This window comes from Camelina sativa, chromosome 10, assembly GCF_030686135.1.
Source record: "Camelina sativa cultivar CO46 ecotype springtype chromosome 10, ASM3068613v1".
NCBI lineage: Eukaryota > Viridiplantae > Streptophyta > Magnoliopsida > Brassicales > Brassicaceae > Camelina > Camelina sativa.
In genome coordinates, this window is record NC_141889.1 from 3,291,949 (window position 1) to 3,307,705 (window position 15,757).

The window sequence follows — 15,757 nt, forward strand, 5'->3', positions numbered from 1 at the left end:
TTGTCTCTCTTCTTCCTACGTTAGTCCACATTATACTTAACACAAGGTCTGAGATAGGTATGTCATGAACTTGGATAATTACACAAACCAATGTACAAGATGAACTCAGAAAATGCTGCCAGTTGTTTGTTTTGCCGTTTTAAATGATGTTATATTGGTTTGATGATTTTGTTTATGCACTCTTTGTTGTCTCTCTTCTTCTACATCCACATAATACAAAACGCTTTTGAAAGTAGGAAACGAACATGAATGTTGTAGAGCAATAGTTCAGTTCGATTTCATAACCGATCGGGCACAAAACGCACAGGATTCAAAATAGCCCGGGATCAAAAAGAAAAATTGATTTGAGTTTAGTTCTACATGGCATATAAGTTGTGGTGAGTCGTGAACAAAATGTTGTAGAGCAATAGCCTTACGTGCCTTAACAATTGTGAAGCCATTTTGTTCTCAACAAGAACTGGATCTGACAATGGATCTCTCCAGCCAAACAACTCCAAGAAGAAGCTGCACATGAAAGACATACACCACAAAGAAAATCAATGCACAATCTTCTTTCCACTAACGAGATTTTATCTTAACAAATAAGCTAAGATCATCAGAAGGTAACAATGATACCTCCGAAATGAGAGTAGAGCACCTGAAATGTCACTCTTTGTTAAGTATTTTAGGGACTTTTAAATAAGCTTCCTCAAAGCTTGGAATGGAAGCTCTTATACTGTCCCTGTTTTGAGGAATATCAAAACACTCAAGAGTTAAGTACAGATGGCTTTCATCTAAAAACTGGAATCATTCTATCATTACCAGATGGGAGAAAAGTGTAAAGAGCAAACCTGTTCTCAAATGTTTCAGGAGAATCATCTCGCAAATTTCCACCATCCATATCTAGCGGATATTGAAATAGGCAGATTATTTTCCGAATAGCCAAAAGGAACAATATTGATAACTAGACATCTTACTACAGCAAAACCATATATAAACCAAGAGAATGCGTAAAAACTACAAAGACTTGCACCTAATACCAATCAGCTTTAGCTTGAAAAGATCTGTTACATGAGTCTACTTGAACCGAAAACAGACTCATGATTTGCCGCCATTTGCGAGATGGACTCAACAAATCTTACTTACAACTAAATTTGCCATTGAAACTCAGAAAATGATTCTTCTTCTTGTTCTTTTTTCAAAGGTTCCACTCTTTACATTAATGTTTCATAGACGCAGACCAACAAAACCACAATAAAGGTTCAATACAAGAAAATAAAAAGAAGAAAGTAGAGTAAAAGTATGATTCTGACCGGCTCTGATCGCTGGTTCCACACTGTTAACATCAACTTGTTGAAGCTGGCCGAACCTGCATTTTTCACCAATCAACAACATACATAATCGTGGAAGGCAACGATAGAAGAGGGTTTAGGGTTTGGTTCATAAATACTTACCAGTCGATGACTCGACGAATTTTAGTTTCACATTCCTCTATCTGAACAAAACAATAGAAAGAGGAACAATGTGAGAGGACTCAATTCGACTAGAAGGAGAGAGAGAGAGTAATAAAATGGTACCTCGCCCGGAGTTAGAGAGATTCGAGCTGTCTCTGCTAGTCGGGAGACGTCCGGCGGCGGAAGAACGGAGGACTCCTTGTCAGACGAGTAACTTCCAGCTGTTCTATGGATTTTTCTACTGTGTCTTTGGAAATTGAGTCTTGAAAAAGAAGAAAGCGAAGATTGGATTCTGATACTGCTCGATGAGATGAAGCGGCGATTCGGAGACGCAGATATAACGGCGAGCAAAGCTCTGGTTGCCATGGCTAAACCTTTCTCTCTTGTCTATCTCCTCAACTCCGCTGGGCTTCGGATAGAAGAAGATGAACAAAATATATTTGCTAAAGCTGTGTCGTTTCAAAGGACTAACTAAACCGGTTTTAACCGGTCCAGTTACAAAATTGATTTATGTTTTTTTCAGATTTCAGTCTATTACTTCATCAAGATGACATTACGTGGATTTGTTATAATACGAACTGAAATTTTTTTTGGGTTAAAACTGTATTAATCGAAGTAAAATATAAAAAAAGTGACGATCGAAAATACAGAGTTAATGTCGTCGTACAAACCCAGACAGAAGAATACATATTGAGCTCATAATTTATTCAACCTCAAACCGGCGCTAACATTCTTCAAGAAAAGCACGTCCAAGATTGGTTGCTAGAGCAACTCTCACAGAACCCACAGCTTGAGATGAAAAATCAGTTTCTATGAAGCCTGGTCTTAATCTTGCAATTGATATCTCTTGTAATTTGTTCAACATCAGGTTCGTCTGTGTTACATTCAGCAGCGACCGTTCTGGCCAATTCAACAGCTTCAACTGCACAAACAAAATCTCTGTTAGTTGCGCATTTTCTCGTAGTTGGAAAATCAAAAAAAAACAAGATTTGGTTTCTTTACTGAATCATGCAGAAGAGGAAGCCAGAATCGTTGAGGAGTAGACGGGCTCTTCATTAGCTGCAGTCATTCAATTCAAATGGCATTTATTTTCAATAACTCAGAGGTAGAATAAAATGAGTAAGAGAGATGTTCTACTACACACCGATACAAGTCTCTCTACGGCTTCATGAGCTGCATCTATACTTTTTCCATCATGGACTAGCTTCAGTGACCTCTTGAAATCTCTGTACCTGGAATGTATGGAAATTAATAATGGCAGAGTTTTACCAACAAAAACAAGTCATTTGCAAAGAGAGCGAGAGATGATTATTACTTGTGAAGAAAATCGAGACCACCAGAGATCTTTGATTCCGAGCCCAGCAACTCGATCAGGCCTTCCCATTGCTGCATGTATGAAATGTAACAATGTCATCTAGTGCATAGATAGAACCGACAGTGATGTTATAAACTGAATTTGCTTTGTGTACGGCTTATAGAAATAATACCTTGAGACTTTCATCAGACAATGACTTTCCAACAGAATCAAACAGCTGTTGAGCAATCACGCTGAGACAATGTTCGTCCTGGGCTTGTTGGAGCCAAAATATACCAGACCCTTTCCTCCCATGTTTCCAGTGATGCACTCCAGAAATCTGAACACCGTACCTTACTTCAGAAGATATCCTTTTTTGAGACTAGAGAACACGTGTGTAGAAAAGTGCCTAATTTATCAATACCTTCATAAGTTTAGAGCTGACATTATTGAGTTCATATAGACGGCAAATTTCTAGGCTCTGCAACGAGAAAACATAAGTGCCAGATGAAGGCTTCTGACAAGATCATAGAATTTTAAACGACTAAAGAGAATTAGAAATTGATGTACAGATGCAATAAACAAAACCTTAATAAGCAACAGATTGTCTTGAACAGGCTGCCTGTAGAATAACAACTCTAATAAGGCTAATCCCTGTTTCTCGCACGATGCTAGATAAATAGGAGCTATCTGCAAAATTTCAAACAGAAACAGAAAGAGTTTAATATAACAATAAGTGTAATAAGAAAGGTACCGATTCGATTACAGGAAAGGTACTTCATAAGTCATAAAAGATATGTACCTGCCAAGTCAAAGCATGAGAAGAAAGAACTTGAGCATAAACGAGTCTATGGAGCTCTTCCATATTGATTCCACCCAACTTTCGCTGCTCCTCATGTACAAGAACTTCACCTTCATCGCTTCCAGCTGTCAATAATTCCATGGCATGTGCAACCATCCTAACAACAACAATGAATAGTCTCGTCCTCATTCTTATAGATAACATTCTCAATAAAGTTACTAACACTAAACAAAGACCGCCTGCCTACCAGGAGCCAAACTCTTTGGAACACTCTGCCAGAACAACCTGCATTATTTAAATACACCATGCTGGATTAGAAAGTGGCGAAGAGCTGAAACAGTTGCACCTCTGACTGGGTTTAAGATGTACAACTGACCTCAGTATTTTCTCCGAGAATTCCAATAAGCAGTCTTAGAAGCTTATGGGAAGTGTTAACTGGCTTTGACTGAATACATTTCACAGCTAGGTTATGCATGCCATCTAATCCCTGCAATGCAAAATGGTATTGATTGAATTTTCAAGTTTCCCATTTAATAATAGAGATCGAATAAAAAATACACAGCTCAAATTAAAATAGACAAACAGCAGGTAAAGCAATTCACCTTTGTGAATGGCCTGAGATATAGAAGATGTGAAACAAAAAGCTCCACCCAATTACACGTCGCAGCTGTGAGGCAATCAGTATTTCCTATCATAATCTTCAACATATTTCTCAAGCCCTCACGGGTCTTATGGTGAGCACATTGAACCCAGAAGGCACTGCACTCTAATTTAGTTATCTGGGACTGCCATCTCTCTCGTGTCTGGCAAAAATGGCAAGATGAGTCTAGACACATCATAATATACACAAAAAAGAGTTAAGATAATACACCTTCCTAACATACCTTCATAAAGTCAGGCTTTGCTGCAAAGCATTCACCAAACTTCCCATCTTCTAGGTTTGGACGCATTCGTGGCATTTTTGAAACGAGAACAGCAACGGCTTCTACCAGTCCATTTTCTGTCTACTTCATCAAGTTTGTATTACATTATGAATAGCACGTAGATAGTCACTCCATATGACATAAATCTCAAACATGATCTTCATTCTAACCTCACGATTTCCCAGCTGGTCTAGTTGATAAGAACCATGTAAGTGTAACAACTTCACCTGAATATAAGTATAGGTAGAACATTTCTCATATTGCAAAACTTTAAAGATCAAATTACAAAGAACCTCCAATCCCAAAAAAAAAAAATGTACTAACCACTATTTCTAGCCAGCCAACTGATAGCGCAGATGACATCACTTCCCAGTATCTTGGATCATCCTCGATGACCTGCAAAGGGACATGAGCATATTTAGAAATTCATTTCTTCAATCACTTCTTTTCTGAGAAAACTACCAGATCTTCTATTGACTTCTCAGAGAGGACCAAACCTGTAGGCCAACAAGTTCCTTCTGGAAATCCTGGAGTTTCGAGTAGACTGTCGGATGTGAGCTTGAAAGGAGTATATCGTAGTCCTGCCATGATATTAATGATAGGTTAAAAAAAACTCTAGAAGTTCAAATTAAAGATAGGTTAATAAGTATTGGGGGAAGAAACTAATTACAGATAGCCAATCAACGAGCCGTTCTGGCAACCAAGACAGACATGTCTTATCTGCATAAAATAATTCCATCAACTCCCACGCAGCCTTTAAAGAAGTTGGTTCCTCAGCATCCTGCATATGTATGTTAATGGGAAAATCTATTAACAAAGCTTTCACACTCAAAGCTATAACTCACTCGTGGAAGATTTCAATTGTTATAAGAAAGAAAAACTTAATTACAATGCCAAACCAGAAAGACCTACATACCTTTATAACTGATTTTGGGTCTTCAATCAGAGGAGAAGGGGAAGATATTGTATTACTAAGGAGAGATTTAATATCCTTGCTGTATTCCATTACGTATTCCCACCTGATAACCATGATGACAAATCCAGTATGCTCAAACAAACGTTACAAGTCTAATCATAAGAGTGAAATTTCAATTGACAAAGCTATGATGATAGTGAAATCATTCAGCTGCAACGATAAGCCTTGGATGAGCAAAATCTGATATATGAGAATTAAGAATTCTGATAGTCCTCACCACGCAGTCTGGTGGTACAGAGAAGGACTCATATCCATCTTAGACAAACTTGAAATTGAGTTTCTCCTGCTCTGCAAAAGCGCAAACGGTGAAACCGATCCATAAGCGATCCTTCGTCGCTGTGCGTCACTGATTTCGCCATCCTCGCCGTTAAGACTCACGTTTACGACCTTACCACCAGCTTCTCCGTCATCATCGCGTAACTCCGGATTCGTTAAAACCGTGACGCGTAGGTTGTTTCCGCAGCCCCAGGAGATGGAAAGCCTATGAACCGGAGACTTGAGGCCGTAGCTTAGAGGATACAATACCGGAGCTTTTTCTTTCGTTGTAAACGGAACCAATTCTCCGCCGCCGGATTCCGAAGTCATACCCGGCATTGTGGAGCTCCGATTGTAGAAATGGCCGTTAGGGTTTTAGATTGGGGTTTTCACCTTTCAGGAGGGAGAAGAAGGACTAACTGTACTGAACTGACCAGAAAAAAAAAAAAAAGAGGGACGACGGTAAAACGCACCGTGTTGTAGGGTACATAGCTTTGTAGTAATTACATTAGTAGATATATACTTTTAAAAGTTTTCTGATTTGACCATATATGTAGTAATTATATGGGTCCCTAATTATATTTAGGTACCCAAATAACTGCGTCGTTTTATAACTAGAAAAGTGAACACCCTGCCGTTTATGGGTTACAAAAGCTGCTCTTATCTCTCTTCTTCATCATGGTCATGGTCTTAGAATTTTTAAGGCCTTGATAGCTTTGTTTCTCTGTCGCCGAGGGAGAATCTCCAGAAGCGTACGATGTGGCCTTCGTCTCGAAACTCTTCGCAGCCTCAAGCTATGGTATTGATTTCGTCTTATTCAGACTTTTTTGTTGGTTATTAATTCTTTTTTTTTTTCCTGTCAAATTTCATCTCTGGCTGAGAAATTGAAACAGTTTGATAGAATGAAATCCGTTGGTAAATGTAATGATTTAGAAAAAATGAAACTAAAAATAATAACAAGTTCTGGACTATAATATTCTTTTGAGCTCTTTCTTCTTCTTTTTAATCAGATGATAAGTTCAGTTAAGCTCAAAGAGTGAAAGGCTGGTTCTTTTTAGATACTATTTTACTTTGCTATAAGTGCATAAGTGTTTGGCTTCGTAGTGTAAAAGTGATTAAAGGTCTTATCTGTATGTCCATGATTGATTGGCAAATAAAGTAGTGAGATTTGTGATGTAACTGTGAATGGTTGCTGCTCTTGAAGTAGTTTTGTAGCTGTTAAACCAGTTTTCTTGTTGGATATTTGGAAATGTATTTTCATGGGTTTTTTTTCTGGTGAATATGATCAGAGACAAGAGAAGAAGTCGATAACTGGGAGTTTCAGGGCAGAGAATCTCATACCAGGGGTTGTGATCGGATTCATCATAGGTATGATATTGGATTTGTCACAACAAGTGAGATCCCCAGTGAAAAGGAGCAGGCTTTTATCCAGCAAGGTCCAGAAGCAGAGTTCTGTACCAGGCAATGGCAGTGACAAAGAGCTTAAAATGGTTTGTCTATCATCTATTGTAGCCATAGTCTCTTGTCTTTGGCCCTAGAATTTATTGGTTTGGACTTTCGAGCAAATTATCATCACTTAAGTCCTTAGATACAAAACCTAGTGATCATACAAGCTTACTTTTAATTGAAACCCATCAAATGAAAGACATTTGAGCTTCATAAAGGAGACTTGCATAATTTATACAAGGATGGTGATAAGATAATGATGCCGGATTTCTAGATTATTAGAATTTAAAAATCAGAACATTTTTGCTCTGATAATGCAAGCTTACTTTTAATTGAAACCCATCAAATGAAAGACATTTGAGCTTCATAAAGGAGACTTGCATAATTTATACAAGGATGGTGATAAGATAATGATGCCAGATTTCTAGTTTATTAGAAGTTAAAAATCAGAACATTTTTGTAACTAATTTGAGCTTTCTGATCACAGGTTTTGGTAGTTAGGCAAGACTTAAAGATGAGAACAGGAAAAATTGCATCACAGTGCGCCCGTAAGTGTCCTATAAAATGAATTTGAAGTTTGAACACTGAGATTTTTGTTTTGTCCTGAAAGTAAAATGACTTCCTTTCTAATTTTTGCAGATGCTGCCACCGGCATGTATGCAGAGTTGATGCAGAGGTATTTTTTTTTTGTATTGAGTTGTTTACTTGGTAAAGAGTTTATCATTCCAAAGTTTATGTTTTTCAATTATATACTTAATCCTTTCAGTGACCGATACCTACTGAGGCGATGGGAGGAAAATGGGCAACCAAAGATAGTCGTCAGTTGTAAGAACCAGCAAGAAATGTAAGCAGGTGAAATTCTTGGGGGAAACAGACAAAATGCAGATCAAGAAATATGATTACTTTACTTATGTTAATAAGTTGTCTTGTATAGATTTGAAAGCTACTTTATTTTCTTGTGCTCTCAGGAATAAGATCACAGAGGCGGCTGAGAGCGTTGGCCTCCCGACTTTTGTTGTAGCTGATGCTGGAAGAACAGAGGTAAGTATAAGAATCTAAGTTTTCTTACCTCTGTATTTGATTAGTTATTGAGAGCATAGTCCAAGCGTAAAGTTTCTACAAATCAACACGCGAAGAGTGTTCGGAAGAATGTTCTTGAGTTGGAACTTTTGTTGGAATTTCTCTCGGTAGTGAGAAGCTAACAAGTTTTACTAGAAACTAAAACTTGGATTTTTACAGGTTGCGGCTGGATCAAGAACGGTTCTTGCAGTTGGACCGGGTAGAGACAATATTTTCTTTAAAATTCTATATCTAGCTAGAGAAGAACAACAGATGGTGTTCCTCAGCATGTTCATTACTTTTGCTTGTGCAGGACCAAAGGAATTGGTTGATTCCATAACCGGTAGGCTGGCTTTACTCTGATTCCGAGCTTTTTGTTGGCGTACTTCCTTTTGGGGTTTTTATTTCTCCAGGATTGAAGTTAATTCAGGCAAGGCAGTGTTGTTGTGTAATGATTAAACAAGGTACATGTTTGATTTGTTGTTGGTTAATTTAGTTGTAGTAGTTCTTCTACCGGATACAGTATTTGGAGTTGAATTCATGTAAATTTCTTAGTTACGTTCACTTAACAAGTTTTTACCCTTTGTAATATAGGGTATTGTCTTCCAAAACCAAGGTTACAAAGTTGTGTAACTTACAACCAGAATTTGTTAGTCAAAATTAGGGAAACAATTTTTATGACCATTAAAGGAAACATTCACATATATTACTCTTCTTTTTGAAAGCTAAAATATCGTCATTTCATTTATTTTCTACTTTATTCATGTTGTTCTTCTATCGTCATTTCAAACATATATCTAATATTTTCCTTGTACAATGATTTTAAAGAGAATCTAACCCTGTATCAACATGTTCTGACTTCTGAGTCTTCTGACTCTCATCATTTTAAAAGCTTCCGGACACTAGTAGAAACGTACTGTGACACTTTCTCACGTCGTACTACCATAATCAATTTCTACTACGTACATGTCTGAGTGTTTTGCTAGAAATGATTCTAATTACTAATTAGTGTTTTTACTTAATTTTATTTCATTTGTGTGTGTGTAGCGTATATATAGTCTTTCTCGTGTTCTAAGTTTTCTATTCTTTCTTTTCTCCATTTTGTTCTTCTTTAATATTAGTATACATTATACATACTGATGACTTTGGAGTGGATTTGCTTTTGATACTTTCTTTTCTTAGTTTCTTTGAGTGACGTTGAAGTCTTCCCCAAAGTACAGAACGCTACGTTGGACCGTTATGATTCCACATTATTTATATAAATATCTATATGCACCACATGGCATACAGTATACGCAACATACTCACATGACTCCATATTTTAGATATATGTGAGTGTGCTTTTACGTATTCTTTTCTTCCCTTTATGGATACACTATTAAACAACATAAAGAACACGTATAATACTAATACACAAATAACCAAATGCTATGTATCAAACAGTTATGTTTGGATCCTAGTTAACAAATAATTAAGAGAGTGAGAGAAATTTCGAAAGAGTTTCGGTATTAGATCATGTTACTTACAGTGGAATGCATATATAGGCTTTTGACCTTTTGTAAATGAGTTTAAGCTTACCATTTGGTAAATTTGCAGATCAAAGTGTAAAGTTCAATTGAGTGATAAGAATTTGTTTGCGGATAGATAAAAGTAAAACTGATGAGAATGTTGGCTAAAACAACACAAAATTATATACATTTGGACATTAGATACTAGTATACTACAAGTACAGTCCGTGGACCTTTACCTCTATCTATCAAAGATAAAAATATTTAATTTCATGTTAGTTAGGAAGAGGACCATTTATGGATATAATACTCCATACATCATAAATCTCGCCCACTTGCGGGTTAGGTTTGCATGAGAATGCATGTGACGAGCTCCTCAATCTATGCTCCATTTTCCTTTTATTTAATTCTAAATTAATAACTTATATATGACTTTTGTGCTGTGCAAATTTGTATTGTCCCGTTGTTATACTAAATATATTTTCTTTATTTTTTTGGTAAAATAATATGTTTCAGAGTAATATTAAAGCATCAGATTTTCTCGAATATTGTCAGAATGTAAAACGTGAAAGAAGTTAAAAAATCGGTGAATAGTTAATTTAATAAACTACAATAACTCATCTGTCAAAATGAACGAGCATCCACCTTGGATCCCGGTGTTTTGGGTGAATACGAATACTATTTAAATTTAGACACAATACAAAGTACACACTAATCCTGTCTAGATATTGATATTCAATTAACCCGATACTAAGTTTTGGAAAATAGTACGTTTTTTTATTTCACTAATATCATGTAAGTTCCTCGGAATTTTGATTTTAATATGATCGCAACCAACCAACTTAATCTCTCTCACACACACTCGACACTTTATATTCATTTTGAATTATAGTTGGTTCAATTATTATACAGACTGATACTTACTACATCATGATTAATAAACTCGTATCTACCCCTATATGCAGTTATTTAATAACCTTTCTAATTTAAATTTCAAGTAGTAGAAGAAGACCAACACAAAAGCTATCAAATATATCAGTAGTAGTAGTCTGCAGAAAAAGGAAAAGAAAAAAAAAACAATTAAGATGTTAAAAGGAAATTATAAAAAATGCTAAAAGACGAAAAAGAACAAATTATTGCGAAACTATCCACGTGGAAATAGGAAAGTTAAATTAAGTGTCTAAAATCAGAAGCCACGTGGTTATGGATTAAGAAATCTTCACCGTTGGATCTGATATCCATCATTAGATTCTCACACCTAAGCTGACTCAGCATATGCTCGTCTCTCATCTCCTTCTGTCGCCGGAGCTCCATCACTTTCCGGTGAGAGTTCGAGTGCCTAGCCATCACGAACGTAGGGCTCGAAGCCGGTCTGTACTCCGGGACGAGCCTCCCTGACTTGTACCTTACTCCGCACGCGTTGCAAAGCGTCTTGGGACCCATCGGTCCCGTCCTCCACTGCGGCGTCTTCTCCGTCGCGCAGTGCAGACACCTTCGACCTCCTCCGCAGTCTACGTCCATTTCTACTGCCATTTCTTGCTCATTCACTCTCCGCTGTTTCTTCTTGGGGTTTGATTCGTCGGAGTCGGCTAAGGATAAAAGGCGGGAAGCCCACGTGGAAGCTGCAGAGCGTGATCTCTTGCTCCTCGCTTTGGCAGGAACCGCGACGTTTGACTCATCAGTGTCGATGAACTGGTCGAAATCGGGTTCTGGTTCGGGTTTGATTGGATGGGTCTGGGTTGACCCGATGGTTTGAGGGTTTTTTAAACCGGACAGTAAGTGAAGCTTGTCTTGGTCTTCTTCTGAGAATGTTTCTTCCACAATATTGGATAACCATTCTAGCTCAGCTAAATCTTCACTCTGATTAAGTAATAATTAAAGAAGAAGAAGCCAACAAATGTTATTAGTTGAGAAATATATGTGCATATATATAATCACACCAAATATATATTACTTGTTCATATTATATAAAGATGAGATTTTTTATTGGGGTGAATTGGTAAAAAAATAGTACCGGAATATAGAGGTCGTGGGAAAAGCCAGTACTGTCGGTGAAAACGGAGGAGGAGGAGTTGGAGCTGTCGGCGAGAGTGAAGGTGGAGACGGAAGAAGAATCAGGAAGAAGGGTGTCAAACCCGTCATCAGTTTGGCCGTCGTCATTAGAAAAGTCAAGGAGGTCGTCGACGACGAAAGAGTCAGGGTTACCGGCGACGAGGAAGAGCTCCGAGGCTAGCCTTTCCATCTGGGGCAAGAACAGAGGAGGTTAAAGCTGTAAAATAAATGCAAAGAGGGAAGAGAGTTTTGGGGGGTGGTGTGTGAGCGAAGAATGAAGCGGAGAGAGAGAAGGAAGGGTCTATTTTTGGGGTTGTGTAAAGGAGAGTGATGTTAGAGAAAGTTATGGTTCATGTGAGAGATGAGAACGAGACAGAGGACTGCTAAAACAGAGGAACTTTGACTATTAAGAAGAGTTACTCTTTTTTTTTTTTCTTTTTGTTTTTATTAAATGATTTACTAAAATTACACAACCGACGATATATATCTTGAGCGACATTTGCTTAAAAACAAGGGGAGGTGAATCCCTATATTACTAACTATTTTCACTTCTTTTTTGGTCAAGCTCTTGAATTCTGTATACAATATTTTTTATCTTGAATTTAGAAAAAACTTGTAATCTTTTTTTTTTTTTTAATTTAACTTGTAATCTTGTTGAGTCTATGGTCTTTACGTAAAAGCAAAGAAAAGAAAAATTAGCTTATGTACAACTTCGATACTATGAATCTAATACGACTCTGATCAATGGCTTGTTGAATTTCGGATACAATTTGTAGTTACGTAAACAAAGAAATAGTGAATATATGGAAGATGATGAATACAAAAGAATTATAATCAGCTTGTCAGGAATCCTCATATATTGGAATTTAAGTATAATACACATAATTACAACTTTTTAGTCAATTGATCATAAGTTCATAACTCCCAATTTTTTTGAATGTAGTGGTGGTACGTAACATCAACATCACAACTTTCCTGTTTCTAACAAGTTCATATGGAGATGCAATATTATACATAAACACATATCTTACTTGTACTGTTTTCAAAATTATAGCCCAATGGACCTATTCATATTACTCGAAAATAGAAAATATAGTCTTACATCAAAGCCCGAGTCATTTAATAACAACAAATTAAGACAGAAGCCCATTCCAAAGTAGAGAAGTTAAAAAAACACTTGCAACTGATTTGATAGTAATATAAATTTTTTTAACCAATTTTGTTTGTTTCAAGTGGTTCAGATTTCAGACCAACAGCTTTGTGCAAAATTGTGTTATAAGTTTAATGTTTCTGTCATCAATTTTTGAACTAGTAAAAATGATACATATCTATAGAGACAATAATGTAACCATTTTCTATTTTTAATCATCTTTTAATTGTTTATTTATTTTGCTGTAAACGAAAAATTAAAGATCTTAGAAATGAACAAATTATTTGTAATTTTTCTATTGGTTCATTTGCTAAGTAAAAATATATAAATAAGTGTGCAAAATACAGATATTGCCTTTTAAGCAAAATCTGCTAAAAAAATACTACTACATTACTGTATTAAAGAAAGAAATCCCCACCCCACCCCACTTTGGTAAAGAAGAGATTTGGTTAGGCGTAAAAGTGCGGCCGCCGAATATTCTCCACAAAAACTTTCTTAAATTATCGATTAAACAAATAAAAGAAATACGGAATTACACCGCACTAATCAGTAATCACATCTCATACAAAATAAAGAAATAAGAATGTAGTACTGGGCCGTGGTGGCCCGTTTAGCCTCGAACGGAGCTTCAAAAAAGAAGAGGTCCCACCCACCACTAAATTGTCGGCCCACGCTCTCTATTTCTTTGTGCGCCCTTTTTTTTTTTTTTTTTTTTTCTCCTTTGGCGTGGTTTGTTCACTTTCTTTTACAAAAACTTTCTGTTTCTGTTATTTGTTTTTGCCACACTTATTTTACTTGACTACTAGTACTAATATTTTTTTTTCAGAAAAAAAATTATTTCTTATCTTAAGTTTCACGGCTTCTAGTATATTTTTAAAGAAATAAAACCATTGTGTTTGTGTTTATATTCAGTGTGTGTGATCTGGACTCAAGACATTTTACTACTTTAACTAATGAGAGGATAAGTAAAGGTTGAAGGATAACAATACAATTGTAGTGCATAACAAGTAGATTATTAGTTAGAATAAGCAAAACAAATCAGCTTAGTACATCGGTGGGACGAACGAAATAAATAATGTAGATTACACAGAGAACACTAATAAAAATGGTATATAGTCATAGTTTTATCAAGTTTAGCTAATTGTTTCAAATACGAAAACCATATATAAAATAGATATCTGATCGAGAGATCCAACGAACGAGTATGAGAATTTGTCGATCAACTTTAACTTACCTCATAGTATAGAATATGAAAATTGAATAATCCCGTTACGGTGACGGTGAGCAAACGGACGGCACGATTGTCGAAAGGAATATTGTCTGGACTCTGGAGCCAGTTTTTTTATTTCTGTTTTATTAACACCTTATTAACGCCGAAATAAGAGACACGTGTACTGTTCTCACGCGCTCGTGTTCTTCCTGAAGGTAACATACATTCCTCGTTTTTACATTTGGATTTGATCTTTTTTTATTATCTTATCTTTCATTAGAAACGAGGACATGTATTTTTCAATCTCGTATTTTATTCAATAATACGACACTTTTTAAGTTTTTTTTTTTTTGTTTCTCATAAACTGTCAATCCAAGGATATGTTTATTCCAAAAAAAAAAAAAAAAGATGTAAACGATATGCAAAACATATGTTAATAACAATTTCGAATGAATGTGGAAAAGTAATATAACACGTGAAAAAAAAAAAGAAGTAGAAATTGAAAATCATACAATTAACTAGTCTTGATATATAAGTAATTCACTTTTATCTAACCTTGGATTCGTTAAAGCAAAAACCCACCATACATGGTCTGCCATTATTACCGTCTTTATCAAGTTTATTTACTTTCTTTTTTCCCGTCAACTATCGAAACAACATGGTTTTATTTTTATTTTTAATTAAAAAGAAAACCAAATATTTCTTACGAAAAATTAAGAACATTACAAATAAAAAGTGAAAGTATTATGGTAGTTGTGAGGTGACTTAGCATTGACCTGACAAAAATCAAATCAGGTGGGAGGAGGCATTGACTCTTTGCCTTAATGTTGAAAACAAAATGATACCAACAAAACAAAAGTTGATTTCCTTTTTTTTTTTTGTGTGTGTGGGGTTAATCCTTTCAATTTACTCATCCTTTCGATAAATTTTGTTTTAATCTTCCCCCACCCAAAAAAGTTACATTCTGTTTACTTATCATTCTTATTTTCACCTTTTTTAACTTACTCCTCCTTTTAAAATTTATTTTATTTTAATGTTCCCAATCCAAAAACTTGTCTACAGCAAGTGATTTTCTAGATCAATCAGAGAGGGATTTCACATTTGGTAGTACGCTCTTCTACAGCGAAGTTTTATTCAACTGAACATTTGAGTTTACGTAAATCAAAAATAGTTAAAGCTGAGAATTTGCTTTCTCGAACGTATCTTTCCCATTTATTATTTTGATCTCTATTTCTTTATAAATTATAACGATGTCCATGAAACCTATGGCAGGCGAAGGAGTAGTTATTATAATGGATGAGACAAGGGTAGCTAGACTTTAGATCATTCGTATGTTACGATGTTGAAGTAGATTTTAGGTTGACGTGTAGGTGTAAAACTCCTTCGGCTGCCATAGGTTTCATGGACATCGTTATAATTTATAAAGAAATAGAGATCAAAATAATAAATGGGAAAAATACGTCCACTGAATTAGTGGAAGCTTTGGACTTTGCTTGCTTTATACTCTTATGCATACACTTCATTATCAGAGGGTCCACTATTATTTTTTTTCTATAAGCTTTACAGAAAGGTGTTTTCTGAAATTATACAATCTTAGTTATACTAATTGCTTAGAAATTATATATATTGAGACACATGTATATATATGC

The 15,757-nt window shown here is 35.8% G+C and overlaps 4 protein-coding genes across 7 annotated transcripts; 1 reads left to right on the forward strand and 3 right to left on the reverse strand.

The window, feature by feature from the left end:
* Positions 1 to 211: 211 nt before the first annotated feature.
* On the reverse strand, positions 212 to 1,945 carry LOC104716875 (glutamyl-tRNA(Gln) amidotransferase subunit C, chloroplastic/mitochondrial). Of its 2 annotated transcripts, none has more exons than XM_010434336.3 (6): positions 1,557 to 1,945; positions 1,434 to 1,474; positions 1,293 to 1,348; positions 831 to 882; positions 616 to 721; positions 212 to 504 (listed from the first exon to the last, which is right to left on the reverse strand). In XM_010434336.3, the coding sequence occupies exons 1-5, from the start codon at positions 1,797 to 1,799 to the stop codon at positions 646 to 648; spliced, it is 468 nt and encodes a 155-aa protein (XP_010432638.1). In that variant the 5' UTR covers positions 1,800 to 1,945; the 3' UTR covers positions 212 to 504; positions 616 to 645. The 2 variants fall into 2 exon arrangements, with proteins under 2 accessions (XP_010432638.1, XP_010432639.1); XM_010434337.3 differs by having other exon boundaries at positions 638 to 721; positions 1,557 to 1,884.
* A 148-nt stretch (positions 1,946 to 2,093) lies between these two features.
* LOC104716876 (nuclear pore complex protein NUP85) lies at positions 2,094 to 6,216 on the reverse strand. The gene is made up of 18 exons (XM_010434338.3): positions 5,646 to 6,216; positions 5,369 to 5,471; positions 5,123 to 5,233; positions 4,950 to 5,033; positions 4,777 to 4,848; positions 4,623 to 4,679; positions 4,414 to 4,533; positions 4,132 to 4,332; positions 3,906 to 4,016; positions 3,777 to 3,814; positions 3,530 to 3,686; positions 3,316 to 3,417; positions 3,152 to 3,208; positions 2,921 to 3,067; positions 2,749 to 2,819; positions 2,578 to 2,665; positions 2,436 to 2,492; positions 2,094 to 2,355 (listed from the first exon to the last, which is right to left on the reverse strand). Exons 1-18 carry the CDS (start codon positions 6,020 to 6,022, stop codon positions 2,158 to 2,160), a joined length of 2,151 nt encoding a protein of 716 aa, XP_010432640.1. The 5' UTR covers positions 6,023 to 6,216; the 3' UTR covers positions 2,094 to 2,157.
* Positions 6,217 to 6,261: 45 nt separating this feature from the next.
* On the forward strand, positions 6,262 to 8,892 carry LOC104716877 (uncharacterized). 3 transcript variants are annotated; one of them, XR_002033671.2, is made up of 9 exons: positions 6,323 to 6,482; positions 6,973 to 7,173; positions 7,617 to 7,677; positions 7,769 to 7,805; positions 7,896 to 7,973; positions 8,098 to 8,170; positions 8,369 to 8,408; positions 8,502 to 8,652; positions 8,783 to 8,892. XR_002033671.2 is itself a non-coding variant. In XM_010434339.3 (8 exons), exons 1-8 carry the CDS (start codon positions 6,441 to 6,443, stop codon positions 8,549 to 8,551), a joined length of 582 nt encoding a protein of 193 aa, XP_010432641.1. In that variant the 5' UTR covers positions 6,262 to 6,440; the 3' UTR covers positions 8,552 to 8,799. The 3 variants fall into 3 exon arrangements, 1 of the variants encoding a protein (XP_010432641.1); XM_010434339.3 differs by having other exon boundaries at positions 6,262 to 6,482; positions 8,502 to 8,799; XR_756148.3 differs by having other exon boundaries at positions 7,896 to 7,981; positions 8,502 to 8,799.
* A 1,811-nt stretch (positions 8,893 to 10,703) lies between these two features.
* Positions 10,704 to 12,253, reverse strand: LOC104716878 (GATA transcription factor 9-like). Its single transcript, XM_010434340.3, has 2 exons — positions 11,711 to 12,253; positions 10,704 to 11,556 (listed from the first exon to the last, which is right to left on the reverse strand). Exons 1-2 carry the CDS (start codon positions 11,936 to 11,938, stop codon positions 10,864 to 10,866), a joined length of 921 nt encoding a protein of 306 aa, XP_010432642.2. The 5' UTR covers positions 11,939 to 12,253; the 3' UTR covers positions 10,704 to 10,863.
* Positions 12,254 to 15,757: the final 3,504 nt, after the last annotated feature.